General features: G+C 40.3%; 1 protein-coding gene across 4 annotated transcripts; it reads right to left on the bottom strand.

Moving 5' to 3' along the window:
- Window positions 1–456: 456 nt before the first annotated feature.
- pecam1a (platelet and endothelial cell adhesion molecule 1a) lies at window positions 457–21,262 on the bottom strand. 4 transcript variants are annotated; one of them, XM_052138651.1, is made up of 15 exons: window positions 21,147–21,262; window positions 21,044–21,067; window positions 15,128–15,421; window positions 14,728–15,009; window positions 13,055–13,315; window positions 8,812–9,081; window positions 8,405–8,689; window positions 6,149–6,430; window positions 5,882–6,020; window positions 5,695–5,771; window positions 4,475–4,528; window positions 4,324–4,389; window positions 3,763–3,834; window positions 1,489–1,548; window positions 457–840 (listed from the first exon to the last, which is right to left on the bottom strand). In XM_052138651.1, the coding sequence occupies exons 1-15, from the start codon at window positions 21,226–21,228 to the stop codon at window positions 803–805; spliced, it is 2,286 nt and encodes a 761-aa protein (XP_051994611.1). In that variant the 5' UTR covers window positions 21,229–21,262; the 3' UTR covers window positions 457–802. The 4 variants fall into 4 exon arrangements, with proteins under 4 accessions (XP_051994611.1, XP_051994612.1, XP_051994613.1 ...); XM_052138652.1 differs by having other exon boundaries at window positions 457–837; XM_052138653.1 differs by having other exon boundaries at window positions 460–840; window positions 1,526–1,548.
- Window positions 21,263–21,730: the final 468 nt, after the last annotated feature.

Raw genomic sequence — 21,730 nt, 5'->3', positions numbered from 1 at the left:
CAGCAAATATGATGTATAAATAAAATAAAATTTAAATAATATATTCAGTATTATTTTTTCACATTAAATGATTGAGAATGATTTTGTATTTTGAAATGAAAAATGTGTCAGGAAAATAATTTACAATGCAAATATATATATATATATATATATATATATATATATATATATATATATATATATATATATATATATAAATGTATGTAGGCTAGTTGTCCAACAATAGTCTTAAAATAATATAACACATTTATTTATTGAGTCTTTATTTTGTATTATTTTTTGCTATTTATTTCTTGAGTTTGGGGTGAAACATGACCCAGACAAGAACAGAACTCTCTGTCCTCTCTCTCTCTCTCTATCTCTCTCTCGCTCTCTCTCTCTCTCTCTCTCTCTCTCTCTTTCTCTATTTTTGTCCCTCTCTCTTTTAAGTTTTTGCCTGCTCACCACACCTCATTTAAAGACTTCCTTTTTCCAATGGTTCAGTGGCTCCCTCGTGTTCTGGAAGCAAAACCATTTGAAAAATCATCAAAGGGAGAAAAAACTAAAAGAGACAGAAAAATCCTTCATTTGATTTCTCAGATTTTAATCTCTGATAGATAACATCACAACACACTAAAAACACTTAAGTAAAAAAAAAAAAAAACCTAGCCACAAAGTAATAATAATAATATAAAAAGTGAAATTTGCCAAATCATCCTCAATGAAAATGAGCTTCAGGTGGAGGAGAAGCTGAATAAATAGGTTGCAGTAGATCCAGTAAGCATCTGGGGACAGTGCTGGTGTTCTCTACGCAGGTTCTTGCTCACTGTTGCTGAGTTGTACATACTCCAGAGCTGCCTGCTGAGAGACAGACACACAATCAACCTGCACTGATCAACTTTCAGAGTCAGTTTCTATATAAAATGTATGTAAATCTTGGATAAAAATAACCTGGCTGCCCTAACTAATATAGAAATTTCAATGTGGACTATATATCATGGAGATTTTTTTTTTTGCGTTGTCATGCTCTGGAGAGAATCTTACAAAATCAGTCAAGAACACAAAGACCATTAAGATTTCTTTGCATTGTGACATCATTTCTATGACAATTAAGTAACCTCCCACCAATTCCAGTTACTGTATTGTGAAAAAAATTAATAATAACAGGAAAAATAAAAGATAGAAATGTATATTTTGTATTTATTTTTTGGTATTTTATGTTAAAATGTCATCCTTTGAAAACAATGGCAATAGTAAAAGAGAAATGTTATGAATTGTATTAGCATTGAGGGTTAAATGTGCCTAACTGTCCTAACAATGTCACAATGCAAACACTCTTAATGGTTCTAATTAAAGACATTTTCTTCATGTACAATTTGAGGAAAAACTTCATGACAATTTTTTGACAATTTTTGTGAGATTCATCTACTGAGATATCAGTTTTCTTCTGACAGTAGTACATATTTCTTCCAGCAGAGGGCCTCCCTGTGGTGAAACTATTGAACATACCTACATTTGGATCTGTGTGTCTGTGTGCTTCACTTACGTCCTCTGTCTGCTCCAAAGCTCCTATAAAAACAAAAACATCCAGTCACAACACAGCTTTAGTCGAAAAGTCATAAATATTTAATAGCTACTTCACCCCAGCAAAAATATAGAGGTGGGACAAAGTCATTGTTTTCAAGATACCAGTAAGTCTCAAGTCAAGACAGGCAAGTCTGAGTCAAGTCTTAAACAAGTCATTAGTGCATAGAGTATTAATTACTACAGTAATTACACCCTCCACAGTATTAGCACGTTTTAGCACCATATGTGCACGTTTTAGATGGTCCCTTATCACACCCTCCAGAGTTTCAGCACATTTTAGCACAGTGGGTGGACTTTTCAGACAACCCCTTAACCATCATAAGCAAAATGTCCTACTTAATGTTAAATTAACGATCTGGAACAATATTGCCACAACACATCTGAAGACAGTGCATCTGTTAACTGGTTTCAGCAATGAGCCTTGCAAAATAATTCATGCCAAAACTGTAGTTGCTGTGCTCTGAGCTCTGTGGACATAAGTAGCTAGCTAGCTAACCACGCTAACAAAATGCTATGGGGCGGCTGTGGCTCAGTTGGTAGAGCGGGTTGGCTACTAATCGCAGGATTGGTGGTTCGAATCCTGGTCCACATGCCAAAGTGTCATTGGGCAAGACACTGAACCCCAAGTTGCTCCCAATGGCAGGCTAGCGCCTTGCATGGCAGAGTGTGTGTGTGTATTGGTGAATATGTCACAGTGTAAAGCTTTGAATATTATTAACTTTTGATTTGCTGCACATTTTTGAATGTACACCTCTGATCTTTGGTTTTATAAGGTATAAAGTCTTACCAAGTCAGAGGGCTCGAGTCCAAGTCAAGTCGCAAGTCATTGTTGTAAAAGTCTAAGTCAAGTCAAAAGTCTTCTTTGATTATGTCGCGTCGCAAGTCATCAAATTTGTGACTTGAGTCCAAGTCAAGTCCAAGTCAGGCGACTTGAGTCCACAACCCTGCAAAAATGTTTTATATATAACATAACCATGTAGTAAGGACAATATGAAAGCTAATCGAGTCAATAAAATACTTCACAAATGAAAGTGACTTCATCTCATTAGATTAATTTCTTTTTTATTTGGAACTTGATGGACACAAACCAAAATATATGATTATTCAGAACAAATGTGAACAAACGATAAGTCTAAAACAGTCTCACATTTAAAAAACATCTCAAACAGCAAAACTAATATAATGCGACATATAGTTCCAACTCTAAATAACAACTCAGTTAAAAACAAAAACCTCTAATAGGTGTATTTCTTAAGCATTTATGGCATGCAAGTTAAAATGCTCACTATTAGGCAAGTACTGCATGAAAGTTGCCTTTTTATTCATGTTGTTATAACTGCATATCAGTGATTTATGCACTTGTAAATGACTTATTAGTCATTAATAAACCCCTTTATAAACCCTTAACAAAGGAAACATGAATACAAAGTGTCACCCATGAAATTGTGACACAGCTTACTTTTAGCAATAAAGCTGTTTATCCTTAACACACATCTGTGACAAACTTTGCAGAGTATGCTACAGTTTTCAGCTTAGAGTTCAATTTTCTTTTTAGTTACACAGCGGATATAGCGTGGTATAGCAGCGTCTCTACTGGTTGACAAATTTCTACCATTTTTCTGTATATTCCATTATACCACCCGGCTCTACCAAAGCCCAATTTCCTGAACCAATCCAATCAACTCCCAAGGAACAGGAGTGCCTGCCTTTGGCTTATCGCTCTAATGCCATCCTAACATGACCGCATAAGTAATCTATTTCCCTGCAGATGCAGCTATTGTTTCGTAATATGTGGCTATGCCAAAACCCATTACAGTGTGACCTCCTCTGTGTTGCACTATTGTTTCACACGCATACCACAATGATTAGCAAAACGTCTTGCCATTAATCAACAGGGCAAAAGGGGCTATGGAGTGTTTATTTGCACTGAGGAAACAATGGCCAACGTTCTGTGTTGTTTGGGCTGAGGAACATAAGGCTCCGGGTCCCATTATGAAAACAGGAAACTCTTTTCCACAGAGCAGGAAATAGACAGCTGGCATCTCAGCCATGTTGAAAACTCCACACATTTCTTAACAATGTCGATGTGTTTACACCACCTGGCTTTTTTACTGCCTGTTACTACCATGCTTAGAGCGGAGGGTTTTGATTGGATGACGTGCTTGAATGTGCGTGATTCAAAAATGTTAAACTCACCTTGTGTTGACACCTGGACCTCTGTATACTGGACACTGTTTTCACACTCTATAGCTTTCTTCATCAGGACTTCTAAAAGAAATATGGACAATCATATATTCTGTATTAGCCACTCTGCATACTAAATTGTGATTGGTCTTTTCTGTCTATTTAACCATCTTTTGCCATGTTACATTGCAAAAGGTGGCACATAACCTGCATTTTGTGGTTATTTCAAGCACAGCTGACTGAAAAGACGACATTTTATGAGTGTCATGACAACAGCAAAGTGGCTCTGAAGCAGCATTTCACTTACACAGAACCAAAATCTCAAACCTCATGGCATGATGGTGCATAAATGATGAGAGAATTTAAATTTTTGGGGTAGCTATTCCTTTAAAAATCTTTTGCTGCCTTGCAAGCACTGCTATTTCCTTTTATACATGCAAATCTGGTGTCCAGTGATCCCCAAACTGTTTTATTATCATGTCTTTTTCCAGGAATGACTGACAGATTTTCGTAATGATTCCTTTTTGCAGGATTTATTGACCTTTAAAGACCATTGGAATTCTTGTAACTCACCTTTGCTTGGATCCACTTCCTGTGGTTGAACCAGCTCAGTGTCCTCCTTACTTTGATCTTCAGATTCTAGTTTAAACCCAGGCACAGCATGTCATCAGGTGAACTCACACTACAGACACATATACCTGTTTAAATAATGTTTTGCACATACCTGAACCTGATACATTTTCACTCCAGACATTCCTGCCCATCACACATGGAGTTCCTGTGAATCAGAAACAAATATAAACAACTACCATCAGCTACCTGACATTCAATGTGGTGTGCTTGTTATTTATCCAAAGGGAGAGCTCAGCGTACACTGCAAGTGCAAGAGTGAATTTAAAATGAATAAACCAAGCCTGACCTAAACCAACCAAACCCAAACTAAACTTATCTAATCTAACATAACACAACATAAACTTACCGGATCAAAACTGACCTAACATAACAAAACCTGACCTAACCAAAGCCAATGCAACCTAATCTAACCTAATACAGCACAATGTAACTAAACATAAGCTATCACAAACCAATGCAATATAACATAACCTAATCCAAACCAAAACAAAATAATCAAACTTTACACAGCACAACACAACCTGATATAACCTAGCCTAATCTAAAATAACATAACCCAGCCCAACCAGACCTAACCCAACCCAACTCAACATAATTTGATGCAATCTAATCTTACCTAACACAGCACAATGTAACTAAACATAATCTATAACAAACCAAATCCAACCCAGGGACGGATTACCGACCGGGCCAGTGCCCAGGGGCCCTTGACTACCAGGGGGCCCTTGACTGGCCGGGGGTGCCCTGGGCTTTAAGGCTGCGTGATTTAGTTTGTCAACTTTTGGCCATGAACAACAAACACCCCCCCTCAACAACTTTTGGGTGGAGGGTGGCCCTTGGATATATTTGGTCCCAGGGCCTTTGCAAGTCATAATCCGTCCCTGATCCAACCCAAGATAAAATAGTCAAACTTTACACAGCACAACACAATCTGACCTGACATAACCTAGCTGTAAAGGGGTTCAGATGGGCAAGGAGGAGGCGAGAACCGTCTTGACAAACCAGACCTAGCCCAACCCAACTCAACCTAATTTAATGCAACCAAACCTAACCTAACCTAGCCCATCCTATTCTAACATAACACAACCTAATCTAACCCAATCCAACCTAACCTAACCTAACATAACCTATCCTAACAGAACAGAACTGAGCAGAGCAGAGTGAAATTCAATACTCCTAGTAATATTACTAGGTGTACACTTAAACCAAGTAAACTCTAGACAAACTAAAGGTACATTCAAGAATTAAAACACATCAGCAGGGTTTGGCTAATGATGTATATATATAATGATGTATAAGGGAAATTGTCACCATTGAGAGCAGTGTTGTCTTCAATGTCAAGAGTAAGGCTCATTCTCATTGGGTCACCTGATTTAGGTCTTGGTTTTCTGCAAAATAATGCATTTTCCACACACAAAGAAGAGTTTGATCTAAACATTCAAAAATAGTAGATGATTACAGACATGATATAGGTGATAAATAGTAAGGAAAAGCTTACACTGATAACTCATTTGCTTGCTTTTTTCTGCGTGGGTTTGACATTTTCTTGAAAAAGACTGTCAGAACTATGATGATTGCCACCAAAAGCAAGATACAGGAAACTCCAATAAGAGCCTTCTTCCAAATGGCTAAACTGACTACAAAGATCCAAAAACATTAGCAAAGAGAACACTGATATTACAGTATAGAGACGTTGTCTTAATTAGCACAGTCATACATGAACAGGATTAATCTGTATATGTTGGTGTGTTATTCATGAATGTACCCGCAATTGTGACTGGAAAACTGCTGTGACTGTCAATTGCTTGATTGGACGCCTCGCAGTAATAGCTGCCTCTTTGGTCTCGTTTGATGGCCTTGACGACATGTGTACCTTGTGACTTCATGACTTCTTGGGTGGAGAAAGGGATCAAAACCCCATAATGATACCAGGTGAAGGTGATGGGGTTAGTGCCTTGCTGTACACTACAGATGAGGAGCAGATCTGACTCCTCTGTGACAGTAAATCCCTTCGGCTCCACCATAAGCACTGGCTTGGAGACTGGTACTGATAAAGACACACCAAAGACATTATCAAGAAATTTAAAAGAATAGTTCAACCAAAATCCACCCCCATGTTCCAAATAACATTTTCTTATTTTGTGGTGAAATTTGACCCGAACCTGTTCTCAGTACCGCCGCTCCCTATAAGCAGACTATGCCTTACTCACACGTTCTACGTTATTCAAGGACCCGAAAGCAGTTGTGGAACACAGATGATCACTTCATGCTCATATCCTGGAACTCCACCTGGAACTCTGCATAGGGCATCAATTTGGCCGGCGGCGGCCCTGCCTGTACCCGACAGGTTTTGTAAAATTCTCCTTTTATATTGGCTTTTTTATTTTTACAAATACTTTACTTTTAGCATTGCTCATCTAATACATTTTTATGTACACTAACTATCATATCATTATTTCTTGTTGAGCTAAATGGATTAAACAGCATTATCTATTTTAGCTTCCTTCAGATGTGCAGAACAGCAATACAATGAATTTGACACAACTGAAATTTCAGTCATGAAAGATGGTATCAGATATGAAAGTCAATCAGTGATTCTGATTTTAGAGTGTCTAAAAATGGCAATGCACACTTCTGATTCATCCAGAAATAGCAGCAACATAAGCAAAAGTGCCATATTGACAGCAGCGCTATTCTTTATGGGAATGACATAGAGGCTGTGAGGGATAGACGTACAGTCTCTTCAATGGATTTAAAGTGTTTTTGGATCATTCCTCGGACATAACATTGAAAAAACATATTTTCAAGAACATTCAGTTGACAAAAAACTCCAGACAACATGAGCTGTGGAAAATCAGATGTGATCTAGAGGCTTTCTACAGCTTTATACCGTGCATGCCATTGAAGAGATGGTAAGTCTATCCCTCACAGCTTCATAGTCATTCCCATTAATAACAAATATAATATCTATTGTTCTTACAGAAATGAACATTCTAAACATTTTGTTCCATCCCATATACTGTTATTTTTTTCTTGTGAAACACAAAAGTAGACTTTTTTTGGAAGAATCTTTATGCAGCTCTTTTCCATACAACTGCCGTTCATGTAGTGACCACTTCGGCCAAGTTCTAAAAAGGACAAAAAAACACCATAAAAGTACCATACAAGTAGTTCACATAACTTGCACTATATTCCAAGTCTTCTGAAGCATTTCACTACACTGAAGCTTGTGTTAATCACATATTCATACAGTGTGAGTTACAAACTCACATTTGTAAGGTGCTGTCTTCACAGACGTTTCGCTAGTGCCACATCCACCGGCAGCATCGCAGCCTGGTAACCCCAACCCTTCTGCTTCGTATGGCAAGCTGCATGTGCTGACTCCAAGCTTGCTAACTGGAGCACACCTTGAGATGGTTCTGGTTCCATTAAAACCAGGAAGTAATTGTGTTCACATAAACAATGGAGAGCTTAATTCAGAGGTTGCATTTTTGCCCTAAAATTACATTTTAACACAGATTTAGGGTTTGCGTTTGGGTTACGGATTAGGGTTTATAAAATATGCATTCTCAGTCGACTGTATTACATCATTTACCGCTAAAAATACAACTCGCTTTGTAAATGGCCACTCTGTAGACATTTCAAAACAACATTCACAATTTTGGCCACTGGGGGCAGTGGTTTGAATTTTGGTAAGCACAGACCGATTTCGGAAGCCGAACTTTCGACCTACTGTTGCCGATTTTACAGTGAGATCAGTCTTAGCTATCATGTGGAATCAGAAGAGTTGAAATACAGCGTATGCATTGTTTTGACTAGTCTTATGATATTTATATGGTGCATTTTGTCCTTGACAGACACCATGATCTGCCATTGTGTGGAAAGAGCTGTATAAAATTCTTAAAAAATGTATACTTTTGTGTTCCACTGACAAATATTTTTTTTTTGTGTGAAATATCCCCTTTAGTATGAAGGTAAAGAAGCAAAATACAGATTTGTTGACGGTAAGTGTTCCTCTCACCTATGACCGGTGCTCTGAGGGGGCCACTGTGCATACTTAATGATGGCCCCTGGTTATGAGCCTGGCAAGTGAAGTTGTTGATCTCCTGTGGAGAACTAATGTAGGTTATATCGAAGAACGCCCTGTCAGCTGCCTCAACCACTGTCACATCAGCCACCCGACTGTGTCCTTTCATTAATGTGTAGGATATGGGCAGCGTTCCATTCTCAGCCTCACACAAAACCTTGAATGACCGACCCACAATCACCTTACTAACAGCACGAATGACTGGAGCAGAAACGGGCACTGGAAAAGAGAAGATGAACAAGAGAAGCATGGATATATAAAAGCATGGACGGGTCTTCTGCTCTTCCAGAAACTTCGGACACATCTCACAGTTCTAAAAAGTGTGTACGTAAATGCATCACCTTTCACTTTAAAAACGAGTGGTAAGCTGGTCTTGTTAATTCCCTTTGCCTCAGCCATGCAGGAGTATTTCCCATTGGTGGTGCGCCTGGCAGTGTCTGTGTAGTTGGCCAATGAAGCAATAAGCCTATTTTCTTTCAGCAAAACATACTTTATATCTGCTCTGCTGATTTTTTGTGTGGAGATTATGACACTGCTGCAGTTCAGATGGAAGTGTTCTCCTTCAAACACCTGATCTGGGATCAGTCTTAAAATGGGCCTCGAGAACAGTTCTGAGGGGTAAAGAAGGAGAATTATATATTTTTAGATATAGTACATATTATTTTGTGAAAATTATATTACATATTGGAAATCAGATTATGGAGTATCACTGACAAAATTAAGAAAAAAAAAAAAATGAAATCTAAACCTGATTAGACTTTGATTAGAATGTGTGAAAATATGTGCTATAATAATCATATTTCAATGGTGACAATGCATCTTTCCTGTCAAATAAATAAAAATAAGCATAAAAATAAGCAAGTAAAAATCCTATTAATTTTCTCCATATAGAAGATGTTCCATCTCTCTATGTTTCTCTTCATAGAGTTACAAAGCGGCTGGGGCTATCTTAACGCTATAGATGCGTCGGGGAAGGCGTCCTTTTCCGTTCCTATTCTTTCATAGGGAAAAGGCCCTGCATAGACCACAACCGGCCCAGACTGGGGGGAGGTAACTTGTGGCTAATACACATGGGGTTGTCAAGCCACCCGTGGACATGGTGCGGTGGTAGATCCTGCCTGACAAGGGAGGAGTTGCTACAGACACGGCAACCGGGGGCAGCGAGGACCGCCCAAGGGAGACATGGGTCCTACCAACAGGGGGACCGTATCGCGGAAAATACATCACAGGGAGTTGCCTGAAGTCCAGAGGGCTAGGGAGGAAGAGCATCCAGGAAGCGAGACCTTAGTGGCTAACCTGGGAAAGAAGGAGCACTGGATCAACTTGGTGAAAAAGGTGCAAGCGGAACACCTAGTCGGCTGTTCCATATTACATAGTTCTACCGGCTCAGACCTGACAAAACATGGGACGAGACCGACTCAACCCTGAGGTTGTAGAATCTAGCAAAGGTGTTGGGTGTTGCCCAGCCATGTCTGCTAAGGAGGTGCCATGGGCCAGTGCCCACGAGGATGCCACACTTATCGTAGAGTGTGCTCGAACCCACGGGGGAAGAGGGCACGGCCTGGGTGTGATAGGCTAAGGGATAGCATCAACAATCAAATGAGCTACCTCTGTTTGGAAACGGCGTTCCCTTTCCGCTGTCCGCCAAAGCAGACAAAGAGCTGCTCAGAGCATCTAGAGCCCAGCGTGCGATCCACATGGATACGCAAAGCACGTACCAGACACAGCAACGAAGAGGCCCAGGGCAGCTTCGCTTGCAGGTTCATGACCTAAACCCTGAAGAGGGTCATAGGAACCTAGGGCACATAGCCCGATCACGGTCTTAGGATGAGCATCTGCCGGACCGAACACCAGGTAAGTGTCGCTGACAGAGAACGCTTGCAGGTGCCCAACCCTCTTGATGGAAGCGAGCGCGATCAGGAGGGCCGTCTTCAAAGAGAGGGCTTTGAGCTCGACTGAATCAAGCGACTCAAAGGGGGGGTCTCTGAAGGCCTGAGAGGACACTGAGAGATCCTGGAGGGGAACAGGCTTGGCTGGGAAGGGTTCAACCTCCGGGCGCCTCTTAATGAACCTGATAATCAAGTCGTGCTTAACAAGAGACTTGCCGTCCATTGCGTCATGGTGGGCTGTGATAGCAGCAACATACACCTTCAAGGTGGGGGGGACAGCCTCCCCTCCAACCTCTCCTGCAGGAATGAAAGCACTGACCGAACTGCGCATCTCTGCTGGTCTTCAGAGCTGGAAGAGCACCAGTTTGCGAACAGATGCCACTTGAGGGCGTAAGCTGCCTGGGGGAGCTCTGGCTTGGTTGATCCTGTCTACGACTACAGGTTGAAGACCGCATAAGTCATTCCGTCCAGGGGCCAGACATGGAGGTTCCAGAGGTCTGGGCAGAGTGCCAGAGGGTGCCCCGTCCATGAGAAAGGAGGTCCTTCCTCGGGGGAATTTTCCAGGGAGGTGCTGTCGCGAGGAGCGTGAGATCCAAGAACCAGGTCCGAGTGGGCCAGTAAGGAGCCACTAAGGTGACCTGTTCCTCGTCCTCCCTGAGCTTGCACAGCACTAGTGCAAGAAGGCTCACTGAGGGAATGCGTACTTGCGCAACCCCCAGGGCCAGCTGTGTGCCAGCGCGTCTGTACCGAGAAGGGCCTCCATTAGGGAGCACAAGTGCGGGCAGTGGGAGTTGTCTTGGGAGGCAAAGAGATCTATCTGTGCCCTGCCGAAGTGGCCCAAAGTCAGCTGGACCACCTGGGGGTGGAACCTCCACTCTCCACTGAGCGAGACCTGTTTGTCCACTGAGTGAGACCAGTGTGTCCGGTGTCATGTAGCGGTCACCCGGAATATGAGTGGCGGACAGCGACCTGAGTCGCGGCTGACTCCAAAGGAGGATATTGCAAGTTGTGACATGTGAGGGTAGCGTACACCGCCTTGGCGATTTATGTATGCTACCGTGGTGGTGCTGTCTGAATGGATCAAGACGTGCTTGCCCTGAATCAGCGGGAGAGACCTCCGCAGGACAAGGAGTACAGCCAACAACTCGAGGCAGTTGATGTGCCAATGCAGGCGGGGCTCTATCCAGGAGCCAGCAGCTGCGGGGTGCCGTGAGAATGGCGCGCGCCAGCTAGATGACCCAGGAAGTGAGGAAATCGCTCTTTTATTAACTAATGTGGGTGCCGTTGCCCGAAGGGGGTGCAGCAACGAAGAATAAGGAAAACAAGGGTTTTCCTCCTGACCCTGCACCGGGGAACAGAGTGGTCTTGGTTCCAGCTCCGGAACGGACATCTGACTGCCCAGTTCTTCCGTCTCAGGGGTGCCTAGGAACTTCACGGGTCCTAGAGGGGGTCCTGAAGATGGTGGGCGTACACCGCCTGCAGGGCTCTCGACGTTGGGGCTGAGAGCTGGGCCCGTTTGAAGCAGAGCTGCCTGGTTTAGTCGCAGTGGGGCGCCCTCAGCTGGCAGATGGGGCTGTGTTGAGGCGGTGGCGCGGCATGATGTGAGATATAGCTTCCATCTGCCTCTTTACTGCCGAAAACTGCCGGGCGAAGTCGTCAATGGTGTTGCCGAATAGGCCGAACTGGGAGATGGGGGCTTTGAGAAAGCAAACCTTGTCAATGTCGCGCATCTCGACCAATTCAGCCACAAATGCCGTTCCTGGACCATGAGGGTGGCCATCTCCCACCGAGTGCTTGCGCTGTGACCCTCGTAGTGAGGTTGAAGGCAGGACGCCGTTCCTGCAGCACATCGGGATCAGGACTACCCAGGTGCAGATCTTTAAGTGCCTTGGCTTGGTGAACTTGCAGGAGAGCCATGGCATGCAGGGCGGAGGCGGCATGTCCTCGTGAGAAAAGAAAGCCGTGACCGCAATGTTGCCATGGCTATGTTCTCGCACTGAGAACATGAACCATTCATAAAACGCTGCCTGCGTGTTTTCGCAGCCCAGGCACACGAGGCAGCTTTTATGACCGTCAGAAGTAGAGAGAAATCGACCGCATCCAGGAACTACACAGAGGCAGAAGGGAATCTTGAAAAAGACACGTCTCAATTTCTCATTGGCCTTTTCTCAAGTTCAAAGGTAACTGAGGGCTTCAAGAAAGTCCCCTAGTGTCGCTTCATTCGACACAACGTCGAGTGAGCTACAGATGGGGAAACTTTTTTCTGAGAGTGTACTGTACTCAAAGGAATAGTTCAGCCAAATATACCAAAAGTATAATAAAAAGTATGAACGAGAGAATATGTGAGTTAAGCAAATATGCTTCTCTTTGAATTTTCACTGAATATTGACTTAAATATTGGGTTGTCTTCACCAAAACGTATTGTATGCCTTCAGAGGTCGCATAGACTACTTTTATGATCATTTTGCATCCTTTTTGAAGATTGAAAGCATACTCAATATTGACTGCCATTGTATTGAAAAGCAGGACTGAAAATATCTTCAAAATATCTCATTATTTGTTCAACAGAAGAAAGTAAATATTGGAAAGACATGAGAAGAGTAAATGATGACCACATTTTAATTTATGGGTGAACTATTCATTTAACACTCCTGATGTTATGTGATGTGATGTGTGAGTGTTTGTGATTAGTTACCTGCTACATTTAGCCAATAGGTTGTCTTCTTTTGCACGTTGCCTTTCTCTGCTTTACAAACATATTCCCCTGAATCCTCCACTCTTACTGTAAAGCTGTGTGAGAAGCCTGTGTGAGATTTATGAAGTACAGTGCTGCCTTTGGTGAGGAAAACCTCAAGATCAGAGGGGTATTGCACATGACATTTGATCGTTACCCGGTCACCCTCAACAACATTTGCTTTGGGGGAAATATGTATATTAGGGGTGATCCCCTCAAGATCTGTAAAAAAAAGAAAAGAAAAAAGGAGCAGGTTTGAAAACCATCAATCAGCGGAAGAATTTTTATCAGGCACATTTGAGTCCCGGTGGTTTATTTTTGCAACAATCAACAGATTTCAGGTTACATAAAATGATAGCTACAAAAAAGAAAAGAAAAAAAAGCTAGCTATGTTTTCTTTTTTCTCAAAGTCATGAAAATTCACATCACTGTGTGATTTCCAGCACATCTGGACTGTGTGTTTTCTGTCAGAAGCTAGATCATTTTGTCAAAATCATATAGCATTCAAGTACATGTTAATTGTTTCCCACCATTGAGTTTTTTTAAAACACCAGTAAACACACCTATTCATCTGCATTACTGCATTAATTCAAAATAAAAGTACAGTAATACAGGTTTAGTTAAAACACTTATGCTAAACACTATTTACTGCCAAATCAACAACACTAATCCAAGGAGAAATACACTTTTTCATGTTAAGTCTTTACTCTCCCTTTCTCTCTTCTTCCTGGTCGTTGTATTAAAGCCTTTTTCATTTTAAGTTTAGTAGGGGACGTTCATACTGAACACATTTTTGCGTCCATCCGCCATGTTTTTCAATGTAAAGCAGCGTCTCGCACAGAAACGCTTGTAAATATGGGTCATTCCTACAATTCGGTGACATTTATGTCCACGTTACAAGTGCATGTGGTATTAATATTGTTTCATTTCACCAGATTACAATTTTAATAGGTTTGTTAAAAGAATAAAGACTTGTAATAATGTTACACACTTCTGCTTGCTTAATAGTTCAATTTTATTGCACTGTGTCATTTCCTCATGTCCCAAAATCTGCACGTCAAACATCTTTGACAAAAATAAATAATTGGATTTCTACTTTTTTCCCCACATACAGTTAAGAGTTTAGTGTTACATTCTCTCACTAACATGTAATGGCGCACACATACATGGTCGTCCACGTGATGGCAAAGAAAATGGGATGTATCTGACCAGGTGGCCTTCTTCCATTGGCACTCCAAGGTCCAGTAACGACGCTTTCAATGTTGGACAGGAGCCAATATAAGCACTCTAAACAGTCTGCGGCTATGCAGCCCCATATGCACAGGATGCGATGCACTGTGTGTTGTGACTAGGGTTGCAACGGTATGAGATTTTTACGGTATGATAACTGTCTCAGAAAATCACGGTTTCATGGTATCACAGTATACGGTATTACACATTTATTATTAGCAGTTACAATGACCCTTAAAGAAGTGAAAACAGAAGTTGAACAAACGCTGAGGTACCAAAATCTAAGGTACCATTCACTCCCATTATATTTTTTGGTGTTTGGCTGAAAGAAGAAAGCCATATACAACTAGTATGGCTTGAGGGTGAGTAAATTATGGAATAAAACTAAATGTTTATGGTGTTACCTTGTACGATTACTTTCACAGTGTTGCTCTTGTTGGAATTGCCCGCTTTTGGTTGCATCATGACCATATAGGCACATTGCAGGTAAGTGTCTCTGAGCTTCTGCATGGTAAGTGTAGTCGTCACAGAGCTGTTGCTACTAGTGACCCGCTTCACCTCCTGGTCATTCTCGTAAAAGAAGTACATCAGACTGCCGGTCTCCTCTCCAGCACTGCATGTGGCATGGATGTCTTCTCCCTCAGACACGATATCAGACTTCACCTTCAGCAAGGGGGTTTGAAAGCCTGCATGGGTTTAAAGCTATTAGACTCCACACAAATTATACAAATTCAATCCCCAAAACTGTGAAGTTAAAATGACAGAAACATATTTCTAATCTCTCTCATGAACTAGGTCACAAACCTGTGACAGTAAGTCTCTGACCGTCGCTCTTCTTAAATTTGTCGTATATGTGGACAGAACATTTGTAGAGACCCGAGTTAGACACCCTGGCTGGAGATAAGCTGCGCTCCACGGCTGCATCACTGATTTTTTTGGAGTACACCACCTGATCGTCCAGCAGGAAGCTGAAGGTGTATGTGAGGGGCTGGGGAACACTTTGACTGACCTTGGCTTCACAACGCAAGGTCACGCTAGTGCCAGTCGCCACCTCATTACCAGGAAGAAGAGTCAACATCACCTGATCAATGGTGAACGCTGAACAGCAGACCAGTAAGTAACACACACACACACACACACACACACACACACACACACACACACACACACACACACACACACACACACACACAAAAATAAAATATGTTAAGTGTTATTGCACATATGATAAGTGACATGTGACACAATGGACATAGTGTTAAATTATAATTATAGTATCAGATTGTGTCAAATTTTCTAAATATTTTCAAGACAATTAGAAATAATAAGATAAAATATATTTAGATCTTTTCTTTTTCTTAAAGCAAAGAGAAAATGCAACAAAAAGGACAAATCTAGAACAGGATTCATTATATTCACTGAAATTTCATGAGATGCAATTGGTTGTCAAACCCATATTGAGCTACACATAACACATAATCAGTACATAAGATACACATCAGCTCCCCCTAAGTTACACATATGTTACACACATGTATTTTCTCAGGCACATATTGAGTCTATATAGACTTACATTATTTCTGTAGTACACTCAAATGACAGCAGTCATATCATACTGTTCATGTGTTACACTTGCTATAGTTTAATCAGTGTTGTTTCTAAGTCAGCTTAGCAATGTCAAATGTTAATCAAATCAATCACTGAAACATCAGCACCACCTTGAGTAAGAAATAACAAGTATAATATGTGTGTGTACACGCATATAAGAAAACTGATAATTCACAATTGTTGATAGTTCATTGTTGCACAGAAAATCAGTGTGATATAGTATTTCTTTGTATGAATATAGTACTCATTTCTATTGTTATAAACAAACAAATAGATATCCTGTGATAGTAAACTTACATAGATATGAAATAATAATTTATGGAAGGTTACCCCCCCCCTCCTAATAATATGCTATATGACATAAGTATATAATCATATAATATATAATAATATATAAATGATTACATAATAAAAACTTATAATATATACATTTTTAAAGGTGCGTTCATTAATGCTTTTCTCATTAAGAAAAAGTTGAACTCCTAAAGACATGAATTGTAATTGTGCAATATATATAGCAAATCATGATCACTTACATTAAAATGAAGACTCCAGTCATATCAGTAATCTTATAAAAGCTGTTTTATTCACATGGAGAGGGTCCACACATGGGAGCAGCCATGTTACAATCACATGACCATCTGAATACTCCTCACTTAATCTCAGTAACTGTCCTGTAATTGGACACTTTCACTCATTGATTAAAGTAATCATGTCTGACTGTGAATACTACATTTCTACAATGACATCTGAAACTGAAAACTATTGATTTTAAATGATGTAGCATCCAAACTGCTAAGTGTCAGTGTAACACAAAGACAAAAGATTCTAAGTGCACCTTTATGTCATGAGCAATAGTAAATGTATTTAGATGTCATATGATAGCATTGTGTGAGGAACAGGCAAAACGTAAGTGTTTATGAATTTATAATCTGCCATTTTACTTTGATTTGTGTGAAAATGTATAAAAGTAATTGATGTTGTAGGGCCTCTAGTGGTTATTTTAACAGGAAACAAATATCAAAGAAATTTTTTAAGATATTTTCTGGTTTGACAAGCTAAAATACAAAATAGTTGTTTTTATTTATTCTTTATTTTCTCAGTGTTCATTTCTAGAATTTGATGACAATGTATAATAATAATCCATCCATCCATCCATCGTCAACCGCTTATCCTGTGTACAGGGTCGCGGGGGGCTGGAGCCTATCCCAGCTAACATTGGGCGAAAGGCGGGGGACACCCTGGACAGGTCTGTATAATAATAATGTCAAATATAATTTGATAAAAATATTTGTTTAAGAAAGCAGCCTTCTAAGTAACTTTGCATAGTCATACTGGTGCAAAATTGGTGCGCAATCCACATAGAAAAGGTCTGTTTTCATTCCAGCTCTATTTCGGCCACCATATCAGCAGTCATTGAATTTTACCTCTCTAAAATCGGTATCGGTATCAAAAATCCCATATCGGTTAGGCTCTACTAAATAGCTTCAATGGTAATGTGGTATGTTTAAAGAAATTTTTATTTTTTTAGCTATCACTTGTCACAACACAAACAGTTATTATCAGTGGCTCTGTTCCAAAACTTAGGGGGTTGTCAGATCTGTAGCTCATTTGATTTGTTCCGAGACAGGGGCAAATTTATGTTACATTTTTGCATTTTCTTCTTGGTTCAGTTCACTTTTGCAAGATGAATTTCAATACATTTTCATTTTTGCATTTGGCTGACGCTTTTATCCAAAGCGACTTACAGTGCACTTATTACAGGGACAATCCCCCCGGAGCAACCTGGAGTTAAGTGCCTTGTTCATGGACACAATGGTGGTGGCTGTGGTGATCGAACCAGCGACCTTCTGATTACAGATTACCAGTTATGTGCTTTAGAACACTACACCACCCCCACTCCTTGGTCAACTTATTGGTCACAATATTTGTGTGATAGGAGATTCGCGCCCGAGTTTAAAACACCTGTGACATGAGTTGCATGTAACTACAGGAAGTGCTGACTGATCCATACCAACATTTTGTGGGCTAGGCAGTGACACTGAGGGGAGCGTATCCCTCCTTGCCTTGATTGATGTGTGCTACGGCTGTAGTATTGTTGCATCGCACCAGGAGCCTTTCAAACATTGAGGAGATTCTTAGAGTAAAGAAGCCTCAGTTTTGTCAGCCCAGCTGAGAGAAGTCTGGGGGGCCCGCATAGTTGCAACGTCGTCACCATTTCATACTAGGGTTCACTGCCCTGGTTAGCGGCTACTTTGAGCCTACGGTGCAGGAGTTTCCTTGGCAAGGACACACAATGGCTACAATGTTTTGGGAAGGAGAGAGCCTTCTCCACATGTTTGAATTCCATGCACACAACTCAGAAAGGATGGGAATCTCTTTCTGCGATAAGCGCTTCACAGGCGGCAGGGCATGCTCGTGACTGCTGGTTACTAGCACAAGTTGGTGATGAGGGTTTGGGATGAGCCATGTTACAGAAAAACTCTTGAAATACACCGAATAACAGGCAGTTAGCCCAAGATGCACAGAAAATGGCAATGAGGCAAGCCGGGCAGATGTAAAGAAACACGAAGGCCAGCGAGTGTGGGTGGCTTGCAGGCCGAATAAAACAGCAAATTGACCAAAACTCCTTTGGCAGTCACGTCTGGCAAAGGTTGATCCACGGATGTGTACTTTTACAGACTGATGAGTGAGAGCCAAATGTGAAAACCAGTCAAGCTGTGATTATTCAGCTCACGAGGAGCGAAAATAGCGTGTACAGGTCCTTTTATGCTCTCAGGTATGTGTGGGGCCTTACAGCACCATTGGACATGCGCTCCTGTCTGTCAAGCCAGACTTGGTGCATTTGGATGCTTCTGCAGAGGTCAGGTGTGAATGCCCTTTCCATAGGTGTATTTCAAACACGAGATAATGATAGAGAAAACAGATATTAGCTTAAATACTCCTGTCTTACATGGATTCAACTATTTTGTAGCAATACTTTTCTGTATGGCATTAAATCTATGTATATACAGCATATTATTGACATTTCTTTCTCTTCCGCCATCTTGGGCGTGACTTTCACTTAGCTTATCGCAATGAGTTACGAGATTCTCTGTGAAGGATACTGGCCATGCTGTCTTACAATTTGGCAAAATTAGGAATCTTAGATGCAACATATTAAGGTTGCTTACTTTTTGGACACTCTTCGTGTTTGAACTGCGTCTATGAAGACTTATACTGCTGCCTAGGTAGGTAGTTCACTAGGTTTTGGAACAAAGCCAGTATGTCTGTTCATGCAGAAATGCTTGCTCGCTTCATTTCATGACAAAAGCCGTTAGATACCACTTTTAAAGTGAACTTCTCTTTATGGAGAACACAGAATTGTTTTCCTGCAGTCTTAAAGAATGCACACTGAGTGTGTGGATGGCGACTTTCAGAAAATGGAAGGAAGGAAATCACACAAACAAACACAAAACATTATTCCCTTTGGGAATTCAGAAACAGTGATTTCTGTCATACGGCTAAAAATCCGGCCAACAAACAACCACAGTTCTCCACAAAACATTAAAGTTCAGTAAAGCACTGCTAAAGATTAAGACAGATCCAGAGTTTATGGTGGTCATTTAAATAGACACCTTTGTGGGTGGTTCTTCACTTAGAGGAATGTTCCTGTCCCCTTGGGTGATATTTAAACAAAAATTATATAAAAACAACAACATTATTCTAGCTTAGTGTACAGATTATGCTAGTGTTAAACTTTGGTAATACTTTATTTTACAGTGTCCTTGTTACACATATTACATCTATTGACTATAATTATAACAGTCTATTAAGCATAATTACTAGCAAATAACCCTAAACCAAACCCTTACCCTAACCCTAAACCTATAGTAAGTACATGCTGTTAATTAGGAATGCTCAGTAATTACTTGTGTAATTACAATGTAACAAGGACACTAAAATAAAGTGTAATAAATTAAAACTTTTTAAATTTTTATTTTTACCTCATGATCAAAGAATAGCTTTATTAAGTGTCATTACCAAATCATTTATTATTTGAATTACTTGAAGTCAGAAATAATCAATTTCTTTTTAATGTTATGAATTTGAAGCTAATAAACTGCTAGCTAACTTGTTGTGTTAGCAAGTTTAAGGCCTCTTAAACCAAACAGTGAGAAATGCCATTACCATTGATGGATCTCATGAAAATTATGTGACTGTTGCAATACTTTTGCAAAATGACATTACGTGGTTCATGACATGTATCACAGAATATCCGAAGCAAAATATCCACTAAGTAAAAAGTTCTCTGAAACAGATACGTTTTCAACGTTAATGCTCTATTGAGTTTTAAATCAACAAAACTTATCTCCATACACTAAACCATAAACCTAAACCATAATGTCTTAAAAGCAAACGTGACATAAAAACGCAATTGCTGAAGCAACCATGTCCTTTTGTGCTGCTTCTGTGACACGTTTGCCCATGGGAACATTTAGCATTCAATGAGACCAGGTTATTACCATCATACCAATATTAAAAATCCACACCATCACATATGATACCAAATTCAACTTGATGGATGAACAAGGCCAAGATCAGATCTTTATTCCAAGACTTGTAATAATTGTTTTAACATGGATGAACATAGTTTGAAGAAGTTTACATTTTCAAGATTTCAAATGGTCAAAAGTGCCTTTAATTGAAGAATCACCCTTGTAATGTTTGTGGGTTGGAGTCCACATCACTTATATTTTTAATGCTCTAATTAAACTTAGACTAAACATTGTTTTATTGCATGAAACACAAACTTCCTGTAAGGAGCTAAACAGCGCATAACAAAGTATCTCTGATGGATCAAAGCATCCAAGCATCACTGATCTGCTCTGGCTAAAAATACATCCAATAAATCTCACAATGGCACAGAACTGTCAGAATAATTCAATGCTTGCTTTTCCTAGAAATATAAATCAAGATGTCAAATTTTCTTAGAGAGGTAAAAATAACCACTTTGTTACAGACAAAACCTAATGTCCTAAAACTGTCGCAAACACAGCCATTACTCTCTTTCTCTCTCTCTTTTTTTTTTGCAAATAAAAGGCACAAACTAGAACTGAATTGCAGACTCACCTGTCTGTGTGTCGACCGCAAGCCCTGCAGGTGGGAGCAAAGGGGAGAGATAAGACAAGGAAGAAAGATGACCTGTAAATCTTATATTCTGAGACATCCTTACATAGGCTGATGTGCAGGAGTCCTATACAGAGGTAACAGGCACTCATCCTCACAGGTGAATGTAAAGACACACAGTCTACCATGTAAAGGGTATGCAAGGGAGTATGAGGAGAAGTGAGGAATGGAACCGCCTTTCTTTGTTAAATGTTGAACAGGAAATATGTTCCTTCCTCAGGATGTGTGTATTTGAATGCGTAGTTTGTAAAACCCTTGGCAATATTGCCATTCGGTCTCAAAAGCCTGCTATTATAGTGTTATGTTGAAAACAACTCATTTATATTTAAGATAAGATATTTATCAAGAAGGTGCAGTTTAAAGCACATCAAAGTGTAGATGTGGTATTCATATTTTGGACATGCACCATGGTGATACTGTTTTATTAACATGGTATCATGGTTTTTTATGTACCATGGTAATACCACATAGCTTGGATGTGTACCATGTTAGTACCATGTAGTTTTGACATGTATCTTTTGATTTTATTTGATTTGATTTACTTTATTAATCCCCAAGGGGAAATTTATGTCACAACAGCACAAAAATACAATGAATAAATAAGCAACAACAACAACAGACAACATACAC

Source organism: Xyrauchen texanus, chromosome 12, assembly GCF_025860055.1.
Source record: "Xyrauchen texanus isolate HMW12.3.18 chromosome 12, RBS_HiC_50CHRs, whole genome shotgun sequence".
NCBI lineage: Eukaryota > Metazoa > Chordata > Actinopteri > Cypriniformes > Catostomidae > Xyrauchen > Xyrauchen texanus.
This window is presented reverse-complemented; position numbering and strand designations above follow the sequence as displayed.

Bases quoted from the DNA above. Each gene is read 5' to 3' on its own strand.
- pecam1a (XM_052138651.1), bottom strand. From the start codon at position 21,228: ATGGTAGACTGTGTGTCTTTACATTCACCTGTGAGGATGAGTGCCTGT. The intron at 15,422-21,043 runs GTGAGTCTGCAA...TCTGCTGTTCAG, and splicing joins TGCGGTCGACACACAGACAG to CGTTCACCATTGATCAGGTG. The intron at 9,082-13,054 runs GTAACTAATCAC...TTTACCCCTCAG, and splicing joins CTATTGGCTAAATGTAGCAG to AACTGTTCTCGAGGCCCATT.